General features: G+C 39.3%; 1 protein-coding gene across 2 annotated transcripts in view; it reads right to left on the bottom strand.

Annotated features, from left to right (window-relative positions):
- Positions 1-4,131: 4,131 nt before the first annotated feature.
- The window catches only part of PPP1R21 (protein phosphatase 1 regulatory subunit 21), a 54,396-nt gene continuing 40,642 nt past the window's right edge, over positions 4,132-17,885 (bottom strand). For both annotated transcript variants that reach the window (XM_016222176.2, XM_087823540.1), the window contains exons 17-22: positions 16,304-16,543; positions 13,201-13,233; positions 11,899-12,015; positions 8,944-9,042; positions 7,423-7,551; positions 4,132-4,788 (exon numbers count right to left, since the gene is read on the bottom strand). In XM_016222176.2, the coding sequence (XP_016077662.1) occupies positions 4,759-4,788; positions 7,423-7,551; positions 8,944-9,042; positions 11,899-12,015; positions 13,201-13,233; positions 16,304-16,543 (648 nt within the window). In that variant the 3' untranslated portion in view covers positions 4,132-4,758. The remainder of the gene's footprint in view (positions 4,789-7,422; positions 7,552-8,943; positions 9,043-11,898; positions 12,016-13,200; positions 13,234-16,303; positions 16,544-17,885) is intronic.

Below are 17,885 nucleotides of genomic sequence, written 5' to 3'. Positions count from 1 at the left end.
CCTGGGAGAGATTTAGGAATAAAGTAACATAGAAAACAAAGTAAGTAAATTTTTTTTAAAAGACAATGATTAACTCCAGGGAAAACAAAGAGTTGTAAAGGAAAGGAAAAGTCATCATAATACATTATATGACTCAGCTACGAACAGCACTTGAATAAAGTATATACTGAATACTGACCTAATCAAAAGTTGATGTAACTAGTTTGAAGATAGGGAAAGAGAAAGCATGTATGTGTATATGAGTGGTGGGGAGGGGGAGGCAGTTGAAACACAGGCAAATCCTCATCTTCCAAGTGTGAAGTCAATTAATTGATAATGCCCAACAGGAAAACACAAGTAACATGCTATTTGGAACTAGGGAATCAGACACCAAAACAGTGAAGTGGTTTTCTCTGGGGAGCATGAAAAGGGGGGGGGGGGGGGGGGGGGCTGTTATTATTCGTTTGTTTTGCCTTTTTTCTTTGTAATAAGTACTTTAGAACAGCTTGACTAAAACTAAGTTTATAACTTTGGTGAAAATACAGAAATTTAATTTTAAGAAATTATAGCCCTATGTGTTATCTCTCACTTGCTGGTCTGAGACAGTCCCAGGGCAGGATAGACAACATATGACTGTTTGTAATTATGCATTTACACGATCACTTCGCCGTCTCACTAGCAGGCTGTAAGCTCTCAAAGGCAGCCAGCATGTCTGTTTTGCTTATCACAGTCTCCTTAAGACTGAGCACATAGCAGGCACTCAACACATACTTGTTGAATGCATGATGAAATGGATAAGGCAGGTTTAGAAGTCACCACTCACCATTTTTATAAAGATATGCATAACTGTAGTATTTACAGGCAAAATGGGCTAATATCTGGGCACTGCCTTAAGATACTCCAGGAAAAAGGAAGTGTGTAAACAAGATAAAAAAAAGATTGACGAATGTTCTTAACAAGTGATGGGGAGATAAGGGCTTGCATTCATTTCTCTACTTTTGTGTATGGTAGAAAATTCCTTTTTTTTTTTTTTTTAATTTATTTTTGTTTAAAATATTACAGATGTCCCTTTTTAGAAAATTCCTTTTAAAAAAGAGAAATAATAAAATTTGTACAGAAGGAAGGCTAGAAGGAAGGGGCAGCATTGTGGCATAAATATATTAAATTCAGAGTTCAGTAGTTAGGAATGTTTGTATAACGAGGAATATGTAAATAATGAAGCATCAAGGAAGGAAAAAAAAGCATGTCAAAGGCAAACACTGTGCCAGGCGATTAGTCCAAGAAGCTAACTAAAAGTTGACTGAAAGAAGGGGTGAAGGGTACTTACTGAAGACATGGAAAGGGACAGTTGAGTGAAGTACTAGAGTTACTGAGAAATTACATATTTTATCCTACAAAAATATAGCACCTGAGGAACCGAAGTGAATGCCCCAACCGAAAGGCTCATAGTACAGTATAAATAATCCAGGCTCTGGAATCAGACTAGCCTGGTTGAATCCTGGCTCAACATTTACTAGCTGTGTGACCGTGGACAAGTTGCTTAGCCTCTCTAAGCCTTAGTTTTCTGTCTGTAAAATGGGGATAGTAACAGCACGAGTGAGAAACAGTTATTGGAAGTTTAAATGAAATAATACATGTCAAGTCTTACCCATGCCTGACTTACGGTAAATGGCTAATAAATGGTGGTGGTTGTATGCCTTGGGAAGGGATTCTGCCAAGAGAGCAAAGTTAAGTTAAAAGGGGACAATTTTGCCAGGAAACCAAATGCACTCTTTACAGTTCCGCCCTGTCTCTCAGCCTGAGGAAACCCCAGGATGCACCGACCCTCATATAATGGACAACCAGTCCACAAGTCCTGCCTGCAGGTCTATGGGACCAGACACATGGGGATAATAGCGTGGCTGGTCTGGGAGCTCCGGCAGCTCACAGCTGGCAGGAGACACAAACCTCAGTCACCAAAGCAAAGAGGGAAACAATCCCAAGATTCTGACAGAAAAACAGGCTTTTCCTGACCTAGAGGTCTAAGGGTTTTCATAAAGGCAGAGGGAAAGTACAGTGGATGCAGGGAAAGAATGAAAAGAAAGGGAGAGAGCCTGACCAGAGCAGCTCGGTCGGTGGAGTGTCCTCCTGGGCGCCTAAAGGTTGCCAGTTCGATTCCATCAGGGCACATGCCGGGGTTACGGGCTCAATACCCAGGCCGGGACTGTATGGAAGGCCATCGATCAATGTTTCTTTCTCACATCGATGTTTCTCTCTCTCCCCCCCTCTCTCTAAGCATGTCCTAGGGTGAGCATTCAAACAAACAAAATAGTGAGAGACGGCTGGCTGCACATGTCTCACACGCACACGCCCCTGCTAGCTAGACGGTGCCCAGCAGGCAGTGAGGAGCCATGTGAAGGCTTTCCATCAGGTTCTGCAGAGATTATGCTTTAGAAAGATGCTCTGATAAAAGGGTCTGGAGTACAAGAAAGAGTAGTCCAGATATTAGGTAGCCAGGGCTCGAGTTAAGGTATCAAGGGAGGAGCAGTTAGAGTTAAGAGATACTGCAAAGGCAGGAAGACTCAATGTGATAACCAGTAAGATGTGTGGAGGAATCAAAGGTGGTTCCCAGGTATTTGGCTTAAGTTACAACTAGATAGCTAGTTGCTTCTCCCTCAGTCTTCTCTCTCAGGCAAGTTTGTTCAGGCCAAAATCCTTGGCTTCATGTCTGACTCCTCTCTCTCGCACACACTCCACATCCCGCCCAATCAACACTCATTCAACAAATATTCACTGAATGCCAGGCAATGTTCTAGGTACAGGGAATACAGCAGTGAAAAACCCAACCAGAACTTCTGCCTTCACAGAGCTCTATCTTCTAGAGGTGGAAACAGGCAATAAAGATAAGCAGGCAAAACATACTGTCTGCTAGATTACAATAAGCATTGAGAAGTAAAATATAGCAGAGGAGAATAGAAATACAGAGGGGAGAAGTTGCAATTATAGATAAACCTGTCAGCAAATCCTATCAACCCTTTCTTCAAATAAATCCAGAAACAGACTTCACACAACTTCCACTGCCACCAGCATGGTCTAGTCTACCATCCTCTCTCAAGAGCCTCCTATTCTTGTGATAGCCTCCAACTGGACCCTGCTTCCACCATTGCTCCCCTATAATCTGTCATAGGAGCTAACAATTCCATTAAAATGTAAGTCAGATGACATCCCTCCTTTGTCCCAAACCCTCCAAAGAAGGAACAGGAATAGACTAAAAAAATGCCAAGATGATTATCAGGAAACACTGAAGGCCTGGCAGGGGCTGAAACCCTAAGTTATGATGGAGCTAATCAGCGAGGTGATTTGATGTTTCCCTCACAGTGTTTTGAAAGCCTAGGCACAGCTAAGGAGAAAACAGCTGTTCCAGTTGATAGAGAACTGGAAATGGGCAGGTCACAGAACACGAAAAGGGCAAAGGGGCTATGAACTCAAAAGGCGAGAACGAATGGGACTGAGCTGACTCATCAAAGATCCCAAGGCAGGATCCAAACACTTCATTACTGTGAAGACTGGGCACAACAACTTGCCTCTCTATGACAGGCAGCGAGGATTTGGGGCACAGCCCAAGGGGCTGGCTTACCTGCTGCGCACAGAGATAAGCTGGTGGTGAGCTCTCAGGCGAACCATAATAAAGCATTTTGGAGGGTGATTAGCAACAGCCTAGAGAAGAGGCTCAAGGGAGATGGAGCTGCAGACAGGGAGGTGTGAGGCAGAGAGGAAGGGATTTCCAGAATATCTCAGCTAATCTGGGGACTCGGACATGGGGTAAAAAGGGCCTGTGCAAGCAACTCAGAAGAAAGGAGCAATCCATATATTTAGGGCAGGGGAATGGATGTAGAAGAGAGACACCCTGAGGTGTACACTGAAATGATACAATGCTTATAACATAAACCAAGTGGAGCCTGAAAGGGCTCAGGGGTCCTAGCTTGAAGCATAGTCACAAGTACCTCTCACGGCAAAACTCAAAGCCTTAATAAAAGGATTAACCGTACAATTATTCCAATTTATGGGATTGGAAAGATTATATCTAAGTCAATTGGGATTTGGTAAACTTTATAAAGCCTACTCTACTAGGTTTTAATTTCCTTTATCAAATTTTCATAGAGAGACTGAAGGTTTGATATAAGTACGAATTTATTGACATCAATTTCCTTAGGATATTATTCCAACACAGAGAGGGTACTGAAGAGCCGAAGACAGTGATAATAAACCCACAAGATCTGAAGTCTGCAAGGCCCACTCCCTCCAAGAGAGAGACAGAGAGAGACAGAGAATGAAAAAGTCTTCAAAAAGGATCTGGAAACTGCTTTTAGTTATAGCGAGAAGTAATGGGTTTGACAATGTAAGCATTTTATCCAGAAACATGTATCTATTCCATAGAAACCAAATCGATTACCATATAATTGAGTTTGAAAATATACAAAATATTTGTTGTTCTTACATACTGAAATTAAAACCTAATTTTAAAAAGTGCACAGTAAAAACAGCATAAGGAAACCTACAATATCCATGGTATGTGTATAGTTTTCCATTTTACTGTCAACATCAAATCCTGTATTTGCCTTACTGGTTACAAATATATTTTAAATGTTTCAAGGCCATTTACAACACTGACTAGTTTACTAGGTCCAACAACACTCCAGCTTCCTGAAGGCGGCCAGCACTGGACGTGGAGTCTCGGCCCTGCAGCTTTCTGCAGCAGTAGCAGCTCTGGAAAGAAGTCACCAACCAGCTATATGTAAACTATCGACTCTTGTTCTTTTTAGAATTTCCCTGTGCAAAGAAAAATATCAACAATAAGAACACAAACTTCAAGAAAAATATTTCACATAGTTTATCAACCAAGCTGTCTGGAAGCCATATTTCATTTTGGACTTTACTTTCCAAGAGGAGAAAAACTGATAACCTTGCACTGGTAAGTTTTATTTAGTAATCATGAAGCAGTCTGTTACTTTTAACTCTCCCCACTCTAAGTTCATGGGCCATTATCTCCCTGGGGGCTGAGGACAGACAATAAAGAAAGAAAATACAACCCGGCCAGGCGTGGCTCAGGGTTGAGCATAGGCCTGGGATCCAGGCGGTCGGGGTTCAATTCCTGGTCAGGGCACATGCCAGGGTTGCAGGTTCGATTCCCAGTCGGCGGCATACAGGAGGCAGCCGATCAATGACTCTCTCATCATTGATGTTTCTATCTCTCTCTCCCCCTCTCCTTTCCTCTCTCTGAAATCAATAAAGATATATTAAAAAACAAAAAGAAAGAAAATACAGCTATCTTGGATTTATCAAACCTCAAATATTCCTTTTGTTCCAAAGACAAGGGAGTTTAGGATTTCATTAAACTGGATAAAAATTTTAGCCTAAACATGTTTCTTTATTGTTAAAATAAATACCTTTTAAAGGTCTAATAGATCAAATGGGAATGATTATCTGTCAAAAGGAATCTGGATACTGGCTGAAAATAAGCTAGAGGGGAAGATAACTTATTCCCAGTTCCCTTACATATGGACATTGGGATTTCCCAGTTTTGCATAACTTTTCTTCTTTCTGGAGTTCACTTTTTAGAAAAACATTCTCATTAAATTCCTATACTTAACTATTAGATCCAAATACATTCTTTTCATGTAAGTAGGAAATGCTTGCAGAATACAAACATTGTAAGAGCAAGATAATAGCAAGAAAATGGTTTCAGGATGTTTATTTGGTATCCAGTCGAGACAAGGTCAACTCTGCCATAAGATAATGCCTTGGCAATCTGAATTACCAACGGACTGGGAGAAAGAGAAAGCAACAGGGATCACAGAACAGTCAAAGGAAGGTTAACAATATGCACTACAAAGTGAAGGAGGACCTCTAACTCACTGCTTTGTTTTGTTTTTGTTTGTTTTTAAATATATCTTTATAGATTTCAGAGAGAGGAAGGGAGAGGGAGAGAGAAAGGTAGAAACATCAATGTTGAGAGAGTCACTGATCAGCTGCCTCCTACATGCCTTCCCCTCTAGGGATCAAGCCCGTAACCCAGGCATGTGCCCTGATCAGGAATTGATCTTCTGGATCCTTGGTCGATGCTCAATCTCTGAGCTGCGCTGGCCGGGCTCTAACTCAGTGTTTTATTAATGAAAGGTATTTTAAAGACTAGGTTAAAAAGTCTGAGAGGGCTTGAAAATTCCCTAAGGTAGCTGCAATGAGCTCTGCTGTACTCAACATAAACTCTTCTCCATTCAGAACCAAATGCCTTCTGCAGCTCTGGAGTCTGAAGTTTCCCTGCTACTTTCTTTCGTATGTTAGGTGCTAAAACAGGCTTTCTCATACTGCTCATACAAATGTATGTACTTTCTACATGAGCTAGCTATTGCCCTGCTGCAATATCAAGAAACCAAAGGGGTTAAAGGAAGCATTCTTCAAGAGACCAATCCCCACCCCCTACCTCCAAGCTCAAGTTTCCTGAAGCACAAGTAACTGGAGAACCATAATCAAAGCCACATTGGCTGGTTACGATCATCACAAGAGGGCCCAGAAAAACATCACAGACACTCTCCGAAGTAGCCAGAGACCAATCAATATCATGAAACTACCCTGAGAAACATAACTATATAACATTAAGATTCCAATACATTAACATGATATATTTTCCAAAGAGACGCTAACTAAGCGGAATGCTGCTCTGCACCACCACCAGCAGATGCTAAAATAAAGCTGTGGTTTGTGCATCTCTATTTCCTTCCCAGTGCCGGCACATAGCAGGAACTCAGTAAATGCCTGCTAAATCAACAAGGGGCAGCTGTGGATTTCAAAGAGCACAGGTTGGAGACCGTAAATCCAAGCTGGTGGTGGTACAGTATCGTCTGAGTTACCAAAAATGTGCTAAGCATCTTCCTAGATGATGCATGGAGCCAAGTCCTAGGCCTCCTAAATCCTACTTTTCATGGTATGTGGATATGCATTTCAACATAAAAATAATGCCAATATCCACTGACCCCAGCCTGGAGGCTTTATGTGAAATGAAATCAAAAGAACATTTTGGCATTAAAAGGACAAGACATTCTTAGATTATAATGGATATATATGAGAATAAATTTGCTAAAGAGGGTTACTCTTCAATAGCACCATTTTAGGTTCATATAAAAAAGAGCAAGCCCCATCATAAACCTAAAAGTCCCCTGAACTTGTACAACAGCGGCAGAAACACCAAAAAGCAAAGGACACAGTATTAGGGCCTTAGAGGTCAGATCTTCTCTCAACTTACAACTTAGCCAAAAGAAACTTACTTTTACTTTTGGATAAGAGGACAAATGATATATAGATATAGATATATATTTTAAATGACTTATAAACACTTCAATGGAATACCTTATATTAAATAGGTTAAATGTTATATTGTAGAGAGACTCCCCTCCTCCCCTCCCTTACCTTACTGGACATCTTTAGTGTGTCAATCTCTTCTCTCTGTTTGGACAGTGTCTCATTCATGCTGCACAGGTGGTCACTCATCATACTTAACTGATCCTCATAACTCCTCTTAGTAGTTGTCAGTTCATCCTAAATGGCAAAGGAAAAGAGGGGGAAAAGAAAGTCAAAACCCCACTAGTCATACCACTCTGAAGCTTTTATAATTTATTTAAAATTTTTTTGAAAAGCAACTTATTTAAATGACCTATACAATCAATTAACATGAAGGTTAAGCCAAAGGCCTAAAAAGAGAACAAAGTTTAAAGAAATGGAGGAAAAGGTTTTTCTCAGCCTTCAAAATGTTCTGAATGTCTTTGCAAAAAATGAAAGCATTTCCTCCCATGCCAGGTATAAAATTGTCACAAAAAAGAGAGCTACTTGATCTTTTCAAGTCCCCTCAGGTTTTCCGAGCCTTTGGTGAGGTGCAGAAGTCCACACCTGATGGCCCACAGCCCTCCAGGCAGGACCCTCCTAGAAAGAAGCAACTTCCTCTCTCTTCCCATCTCTTGGGCTCTCTTCAGCCCCTTAAACTCTAATTCTGTGCTGCCAGCTAATCTAATAAACTAATCTGAAACTGGGAGGAAGTGGGTGTTGCTTTGCTAATGTGTTTTTTCTTTGCCTTATCATGTTTATAATTAATGGAAGCTTTCTGGAAACAGGCTTTAAAACAAAGCAGTTAAGTAAGGAGAAATATTTTGCAGCCCCACCTTTCAGTTTAGGTCAGTTTTATGAAAAGCAAAGAGAAGGAACAGAGTAAAAGTAATAGGACAGGATTAGCAGGGAGGAGGAGAGAAAGGGAAATGTGTAGGTAAGTAGTATTTAAAGAAATGCCTTCACATTGACATGTTGTGGATCACACTACCATACCATATATGTGGAATGAAAACATGTAATATGCTCAGTACTTCTGTAAAATGCAGTAAATACAGGTATTTTAATCCATAACTGGCAATTCTGACATAAGCAGATACTCTGTTGACTCAGCAAAGGTGACACTTCGTGCCTAAAATATCCCATTATTTATCACATTCTTTGAAATAGTGTTGGAAATTTGGGGAAGTTGAGAAATGTAAAGAAGCTGCATGAAGGGTACAGAGATGTAACTATGTGCTTTAACTGCTGCATTCATTTCATACTTCACTTGGATAATGACAGCTAACATTCGGCTAACAGTGCTATTGATATAATGAATTCTCTTCTTATTTATGAAAATAAAAGTAATTTTACTTACCAAAAAAAGAAATGTTGACTATAAAACTATTTAAAATTAAAATCAAGTCAGAGAAACCAACAACACAACCACTTTTTGCCTTGCCTAAGTAAGATGTTACTTTAAAACGAGTTAGAAATAAAGTGGTTAGAAAAATGTGTGTCTAGAGGTCAAATGTCACTACTTTAGAAAGAAAATGCTGACTCTGCTGCCCAAGAGCTTAGAATGAAAAAAAACATATAAAAACTGCTTAGGTAACACTTTGAACTCACCTGAAGTCTGCTGATGTTCTGACTGGCTACTTTCATCTCCTCTGCCAGGGTTTCTTTGGACTTTTCAGCCAAGGCCAGTCTTTTAGAGAGTGCTCGGCACTGTTAAATTAGAAAGCATTCCATTATCACAGGGAGCATTTCCCAAAAGCAAATTTACTTCAGAGAAGATTATTAGAAAACAATCCCCCAAACCAAAGCCCTTCCCCCTTCCATCCCTCTTTCCTTCAAGCCCTCCCTCCATTCCACAAATACCTGCAGGATACCTACAGGCTTTGTACCAGACACTAGAGTAACATTGGAACATGTGGTCCACTCTCATTTTTTTAATAAAACCAAAAGTATTTATTATTGAACATTCTTAAAATGTATAAAACCCAGCAGCACTGAACAAGAAATAGAGATACAGCACCAGAACCTGTATCAGTAATGAAATAAGACATCACTACAGATCCCCACAGATTTTTCTAGTGTCCTCTTAAATACAAGAGGTAAACTGAGGCAAGCCCCAATGACCAAAAATTGAGTTTATTTATGAACAGCAGAGGAATTGCAATTCAGGACATGCAAATGTAGCAAGCTACAAGTGAGTTCACTGAGGATTTGGGCAGGCTTTATTTATGGGTAAGAAATAGAGGAGGGGGTGGGAAGCCAGAGTCCAAGCAGAAAACCTCATTGTCTTAAGGATGGGGAAAGCTTTTGGTGGAGGTCATTGATCGAGAGTTGTTTCAGTTTTCTGTAAATCAGGCATTTTATGGGAAATCACTCTTTTAGTCTTTCAATTTAGTTTACCTGAGAACCCATATGTAAGACTCCCCATTTCATATCCTCCAGTTATATTTTAAAATGAAACCTTTTCACAATAAATATAAGCACACCTAATGAAGAAAGAATATAATCCAATTTAGATAAAGTGGACTAATATCCAAAATTTATTTTCCAAGACAGCCTCAGGAATAGATTGATGTAGTCCCACTTGTTTATTTTTTCTTTTGTTTCCTTTGCCCAAGAAGATATATCAGAAAAAATATTGCTAAGGCCACTCTCATTATTTTAATAAGGAAACAGAATGTCTACTAACCCAAGCTCATCAACATTTTTCTCCTAGCTCTAATCCAATGACCAGTGGTTACAAAAAACATTAGAACTTTTTACATTTACCCACGATTCATTTACACTCGCACTAGACAAAAAGGGAAGTGGTTATTTCAAACATTACCAGTGGTGTCTCTGACCGTGCAATATGGATCCCAAGATACTTTTGTTGTGTTTTAAGTCCTTTATTAAAGACCACTACAGAAACAGTAAAAGCTTTACACTCCTACTCTACAGATTATGCTTTAGCTACATGAAAAAAAAAGTGAGGGCAGGACTGGAAAGATCCCAGCTGCTGTCTTTGGGGGTTTTACCAAACCTAGGCTATCCAGAGACCGAAGAAAAAAGAAAAAGTCTATTTCACACTCTTGGATCACTAAAATTTCTGACAAGGCCAAGAAACTGTCAAGGAGGATCTATTGAGACACATTTGAATGCTGTGTCAACATCAGATGCTCAGACAAATCATTCCAGTAAAGTCATAGGGGGTCACCACTTCCTGTTTACAGATGAGGAGAAACTAGGACAATTTAAAAATTCCTGTATCACAATTGTGCTGAAGGCATTTACTAAGACAAGCAAGTCTCTTGGAAATAAAACGGCCTCATATATCCCCACTCATTTCAGGAAAGCTCAGCCAACCAAATCAACTGCCCTCTGTTAACCAAACATCTATGTGCTCAGCACTAAACCTGAAAAAGGAGAGAATTTTACAAGGCAGGGGGCCTCGTGAAGATAACAATCACGTCTGGGCCACTAGCTCAGAAGGCAGTCAGGGATCCAAATAAGGACATGATTTTGTGCTGTACCGCGCGGCTCAGATGATAAACTCCAGCGGTTCTATTGTAAGTCACTCAGCCTGCTGTCCTCCCCATTTTCTAGAGCCCTGCAAGCTGTCACTAGTGATCCACTCACCAAACAGATATGTAATGGTTGTTTGTAAACAATACTGAGAGAGGCACATCATTTATTTTTAGCAGGAAACAAAGAAGCAAAGCCTCTCTCCACTTCTAGCAGCTGGCCGCCCATCAGCTTTTCCATCTCCGTAATTAATGGAGAAAAATCATAAAGTTGGTTCCCAATAAAGGGTGTTGTCTTTTTTTTTTTTTTAATTTCTTTAACAACTACAGCATTATAATTCTCTGACATCTACAGCTGACCTTTTAATATCAAGTTTCAAATCAGAGACCTTACAAGTATTCTTATATACTGAGCAATATCAAGTCTATCTTATCATTTGTTTCTTACTCTTTGATAGCTGTACTTTCTTCCTTCATTTTCTCCCCTTCTAATCAATGAATTGTGTATAATTTCATTGATTCTCTTACACAGTGTTCTTCCAGTTCTCTTAAGTAAATGAATTATTTAGTGAGGAAAGAAGAAACTATGACAAAAAGTAAGATTTTATATCTTTTAAATGTTGAAAAGGGTTTTATTTTTATCACTTACATAAACTCATTTCAACAAATTGTCATTTAGAAACTGCAAAGTATTTTTTTTTAAAAAGGACTTTTTAAAAATTTTCCTATATAAAAACTCTTTGGCCTATGAATGTTACCTATAACTCTCTAAAGCAAGTAATCTATCATAATAATATTCCAAAGCATGCATGACCATCAGAAAAGCTACCTAAAAGATGCAACTATGTTTTAGTAACTTGGAAATGACAAATCAGTCCTGTATTTACTGAAATGAAAATTTTTGGTGGGTATATTGACCAATCAATACGAATTCCAACCAAATTCATATATATGAATAGACACTGATTTCTCTCTTCTAGTGAACAGCAGGAGACCAGGACAGTGACCTAATTCCCAAAGGGGTTAGGAACAAAGCACCAAATCTAATTAACTCTCCACTCACCTCAGCATAAAAGTGCACTGACTTACTGTCAGCCAGCTGCAGCTGAGACGTCAGTTCCACTATCCTTGCCATGTAGTGATTTTTAATTAGGTCTTCACGAGATTCCACATCTGGAACCTAAAGTGAGCACACATCATTAAATAAATGAATGCCAGTGAGATGAAGCAGTTCTAGAAAAAAAATTAGCATCACTTTAGGATACAAAAGAGACAATATTTTATACATTTTCATTTGAAATCTGATGGGGGAATCATAGTTTTCCTATCCCTCAAAGAAACGTCAGATAGGGCAGGTAAATGAATACTCCGAGTTTCTTTTTTCAACATCCTGCCTATCTCAAAATGAAGCTGTGGCTTCAAGGGAACAGAGCAGAAGCGAGGTGTTGGGGCGCCCTGGGCCATGTCCCACCACTGGCTTTCATAAGGCACAAACCTTTCAAATTGTCCACCTGTCTGACTCCTATGTCCTTCTCTAACTGGAAGAACCAAGGAAAAGGCAACATGTATTGAAACCCCTAAAATCTGAACACTCTTTTTCCCCCAACATTATCTTAAGACAGCTCTAATGCTCTTAAAGATACTAACCAGTTAAACTACTTCTATAATGAACAGTTATGAGCCTTGTCCAAAACCAGTATTTCTTCTAGTTACTCTCAATGACACACTATTGAATTCAGTTAAAAAAAAATATGCAGAAGTTTAAGATTACCTAAAGTATAAGGGCAATAAGGAAATCAAAGAATTTATCAAAAGACTTGAATTATATTTACCAGCTCACCATACTGAGTGGTAAGCTGAATGACTTCAGTGTTCTCTTAATGGTTATTTATAAAGTTACATCTTATAGTATTTCAAAATTCAAATGTGCAAACGGATGTGACAAGCCAAGTCTGACCTGGGTTCACTTGCTCAAGGGCTGGAAACAACTAGCAAGCACACTGTTCAGCGAGGCCCTGAAGAGCCCAGCTTTCCCAGCCTGCCCACTGGGAGGGCTAAAGGCTCTCAGCCTCACCCAGCATGCCAGCGAGCTGACTGCCACGTTCAAGCCACACCTTGTCAAACTGCCAAGTCAAGTCATTCAACTAGGCATTTACAAAACAGGCTATAATTTGCTGGTGACAGTTAAAATAGAACCAGAGAGAAAAGTGACATGGATCTACTGATGGAGGGGAAAACACTGGTTCCACATTTGCTACAATGGTCAGAAAACACAATTAGACAAAGCTGACTCTTGTAAGACTTTGTCAACAAACAAGCAGCCAGATATTTACTAACAAACAACATGATGCCAAGCACACATTACCTCACTGTCAGATGTCCTGGTTAAAATCCCAATCTAGAACATAAGAAAAAAATTCTTTAGAATAGACTGTTTATATTTCAAACACAGTAGTTTAAACATGTAATATTTTCTCTTCTTGGATCATACTTTTTTTTACTTTTTTAAAATATATCTTTATTGATTTCAGAGAGAGAGAGAGAGAGAAACATCAACGATGAGAGAGTTGTCACTGATCGGCTGTCTCCTGCATGACCCCGACTGGGGATCGAGCCCACAACTTGGGCATGTGCCCCAACCAGGAATCAAATGGCGATCTCCTGGATCCTACTAGGTCGATGCTCAACCACTGAGCCACGCCCAGCCGGGCAGAAATACATTTTTGATACAATGTTATTATGACATCAATAAGTATTCCTTTCAGATTTAAATACATGAAAATGTAATTTTAGACACATTAAAGTGCTGCCAGGCTTTTAAAGCTCGGTTTTGTGGATAAGACTTCAAAAATAGTCAGGATTACCAGATTCTGGTTATTGTTCATGCACTTGGGCACAATAACTTAAAAAAGCTACTGGAAACTCAGTTTCAATGAATTCTGTTCATCAGAGATGACACCCAATAAACAGTTTTCACAGATTCTAAATAATGTCCTCAAGAGTATTACTCTGAATAGTGAGCAGTATATCAACAGAATGTGTGCTAATAAATGTTATACCCACCTAGCTGTAAAGAGTCTTTTATAAGACTTTTTTAAAAAGAAGAGCCATAATTTTCTACTCACTGAAGCAGGAGTAGCAATTAGTCTTTCCCTTTCAGTTAAAAACTGTTTATAGCAACATGCCAATCGTTTAATTTTACGCATTCAAATATGACTACATTTGGCATCCATTCTGCCTCTCCGCCCTCACCCCCTCACTCCTGAATTATGGTTTGAGAATGTGGGATATCACGCAGCTCCTCTGTACGGATGTCTAGCCAAGCTCTTATTCCATTAGACTGAGAGCAACTAAGGGAAAGGAATAGATTCAATCATATGAAAAATTAAAGAAAGCCAACCATGTCTTGGGTCTTTAATCCTGACCATCAAAGACCATGTCCCAAACCATGGAAAATGTGGTAAATGTGGCAATCTCAACTGTTCCTAAAATGAGGGAATAAGAAAGGCTGAAAAGCAGAAACATCAAGGAACACAGAAAAATTCCATCTCTCTTTGTAAATTTTTTTTTTTAAATATATCTTTATTGATTTCAGAGAGAGGAAGGGAGAGGGAGAGAGAAAGACAGAAACATCAATGACTAGAGAGTCATTGATCGGCTGCCTCCTGCACGCCCCCGCTGGGGATCGAGCCCGTAACCCGGGCATGTGCCCTGACCGGGAATCGAACCCTGATCACCTGGATCCTAGGTTGACGCTCAACCGCTGAGCCATGCCCGGCCGGGCTGTAAATTTTTATTTATTAATTTGAGAGAGCTAGAGAGATGGGGGAGGGGGGAAAGAAAGAAATATCAATTTGTTGTTCCACTTATTCATGCATTCATTGGTTGATTCGTATATGTGCCCTGACCAGGGACAGAATTTACAACCTTGGCATATCAGGACAACGCTCTAACCAACTTAGCTAACCTGCCTAGGCAAAAATGCTATCTTTTTTAATCTCTACTGTCTCCAGATCATTTCTGGCAGGAATCTGCTATGTGCAGAGGGAAAGATAGTTCTGTGGTGAGCCCCTTCTCCTGCCTTGGCCTCTGGCTCACTTTTGAAACATACTCATGTTACCTCTTCTGTAACGTCCTCCCTGGGCCCTCCAGAGACCTTCTCTGTGATCCCACAGTACGCTGCACAGGCCTCACTATTGGATTATCCTTTGAGCCTGGTGTCCATTCAAGTCCAAACTGTGAGAAGTCTGCTTTGTTTTTTTGCTTTTCTAAAACTTTTCATTCTTTTTCTCTCCCTTTTTATATATTATAAAAATTTTCAAATATACAGAAAGTTGTGGGGTAAAGTATAAAAAAAATCTGTATAGCCACCATCTATACTCAATAATTAACATTTGGCTACATTTGCTTTATCTGTGTGAATATAATACATAATACATAATACATAATACATAGTGTCTGAAAGTAAACTGTAGATATTATGATACCTTATCCTAAGTACTCTGGCATTTATCTCCCAAAATTAAGATATTCTCCTAAATCATCATACCATTATCACACCTAGGAAAATTAACAATAATCTGAGTTTCTGACACTCAGACTATTAAAGTGCAATGAGGTCAAGTAGGTTTTCATATTTTGCTATCAGGTATACTCTGGATCTGACGCAAGGTAAATGTGAGGATCATGACTTGCTCTTCAACAGCATTAGTGAGCTATGGGATAAAGTCACACACCATAGGACGAGGCTCTCGAGAACTATGGCTCTCCTCAAGTTCCTTGAGAAATGCTTGTAAAAATATACCTAATGAGACCGTTCTGATTATGAGTGGGGGTTTTTCCTTCCTGATTTCTCTTTTCCTAGGTTTTCTGGGGTTTTTTTACAGTTGATATAATACTATAATCAGAAAACTTCTCTCAAAGTAACACTGAATCCTGTAACTCCAAAAGAGATGTTTCTTCACTTTCTAAATCACTACAATTAAGTATAAGGCAAGAAATATAAAGTTGCAAGATAACCTGCCAGGGTACTGACTTATGAAGTATAATTAACCCAATGGGTGTCTGTATTAATTGTATGTCATAAAGCTTTATACTGTCTAGAAATATGCAATATACTTGGTTAAAAATGTTATTTGTGGTCATTTCTATAAAGAGCTAGGCATTTTGTCCTTGATCAGAAACATAATTCCATTTTATAAATGTTTCTATGGAAAAACAGAATCATCTTAAATTTGACTTGCTCTAGCTTTTTGAGGAACACAGACCTCACTGTGGAAAAGTCTCATGTAAAAATCAAAGGGAATTTAATGGAGATGCTTTTTGAAGGAGGCATCTGCTTATCAACCTGCTTTTTCTAAAGCATATGGGTTATTCCTATTATAAAGTGACATGTAATTTAGGTGGTTAACATTGAACACTAGGTTAGATCCTTACCAATCAACATTTCTTAAAAAGACAGCACTTACCAGACCGGTGCTGTGAGCTGGCTCTGGCACGGCTCTAGCTGTTCCTTCTGGGCCCGAAGCATTCACCGCGGAGGCCTTTTCCTGGGCCGGCCCAGCCACCTGCCCGCTACTCGTACTCTTCAGCTGATCTGCAACTCGCTGGTTTTCCTTCTCCAGCTTGATTTTGGCTAATTGTGCTTCCAACATCCAATGTTCTTTTTCCTGCTCCAGTTTAGAAATCTTCTCCAAACTCTGCTGAACCTTGAAAGCAACAGAGAGTTCTGCACCTTAGAGGATGATGAAGATAAAACTTAGTGGCCAAAAAAATACTTGACAGAATGTAAATCAAGACTACCTAACAGAGGTAAAAACAAAAAACCCTGGCCCTGGAATAGGGAGAGATGTATTCAACAGGATGTAAAAAGTACACCCATAAATTAAAAAACTGAACTACAGTAAAATCAAAAATCTCTATTCATCGAAAGGTATCATTGAGAGAGTAAAAAGAGCTTGGCTGGTGTGGCTCAGTGGTTGAGCACTGACCCATGAACCAAGAAGTCATTGGTTTGATTACTGGTCAGGGCACATGCCCAGGTTGCCGGCTCGATCTCCAGTAGGAGGTGTGCAGGAGGCAGCCGGTCCATGATGATTTTCTCTCTTTGATGTTTCTGTCTCTCTATCCCTCTCCCTTCCTCTCTCGCTAAAAATCAATAAAAACATATTGTTCTTTAAAAAGAGAGAGTAAAAAGGAAAGCCAAAAAGTGGAAAAAGCATGTATCCAATACAAGACTAATATCCAAAACATATTAAAGCACTTCTACAAATCAGTAAGAAAAAGACAGACAACCCAACAGAGAAATAGAAAAGGAAAAAAAGACATGAATAGACATTTGAACAAGACTCTAAATATAAAAAGAAGGTACTTAATGTCATGATCAAGGAAAAGCAATTTAAAACTATCCAAATTACTAAAGTTAAAAAAAAAAAGGGTGAAGGGATTAAATAGTACAAATGGCAGTTACAGAACAGTCAGAGAGATGTAGACGACAGCATCGGGCACATGGTCAATACTGTAATATATGGGTGGGGCCAGGTGGGTACTTGAGATATCAGGGACCACTTTATAAAGTATATGATTATCTAATCACTATGCTGTACGCTCGAAACTCATACAGAATAATACTGAATGTAAACTGTAATTGAAAAAAAGAAAATACAAAGGCAGGCATGTTTGTGGAGTAGCTGTAATAATCATATATATAGTGATAAGAGGAGTGGAATTTGGGACAAACACTGAAAAACTGTTTGGCAGGACCTTTTAAAACTGAGCATATCATATCCTATGGCCCAGTAATTCCCCTTCTAGGTACATACCCAATAGAAATGCATGCACATTTACCAAAAGACATGTATAAGAATGTTCACAGCAGCACTATGACAGCCAAACACTTAAAACTACCCAAATACTCATAAGCAGTAAGAATAAATAACATATATTCACACAATAAAATACTCAACAGTGATGAAAATGGACAGATTACAACTACATACAACAGATGAATACTACAAATATGTTAAATGAAAGAAGTCAGACCTGAAAGAA

This window comes from Miniopterus natalensis, chromosome 13 (assembly GCF_054644295.1).
Source record: "Miniopterus natalensis isolate mMinNat1 chromosome 13, mMinNat1.hap1, whole genome shotgun sequence".
NCBI classification, from domain to species: Eukaryota; Metazoa; Chordata; class Mammalia; order Chiroptera; family Miniopteridae; genus Miniopterus; species Miniopterus natalensis.
This window is presented reverse-complemented; position numbering and strand designations above follow the sequence as displayed.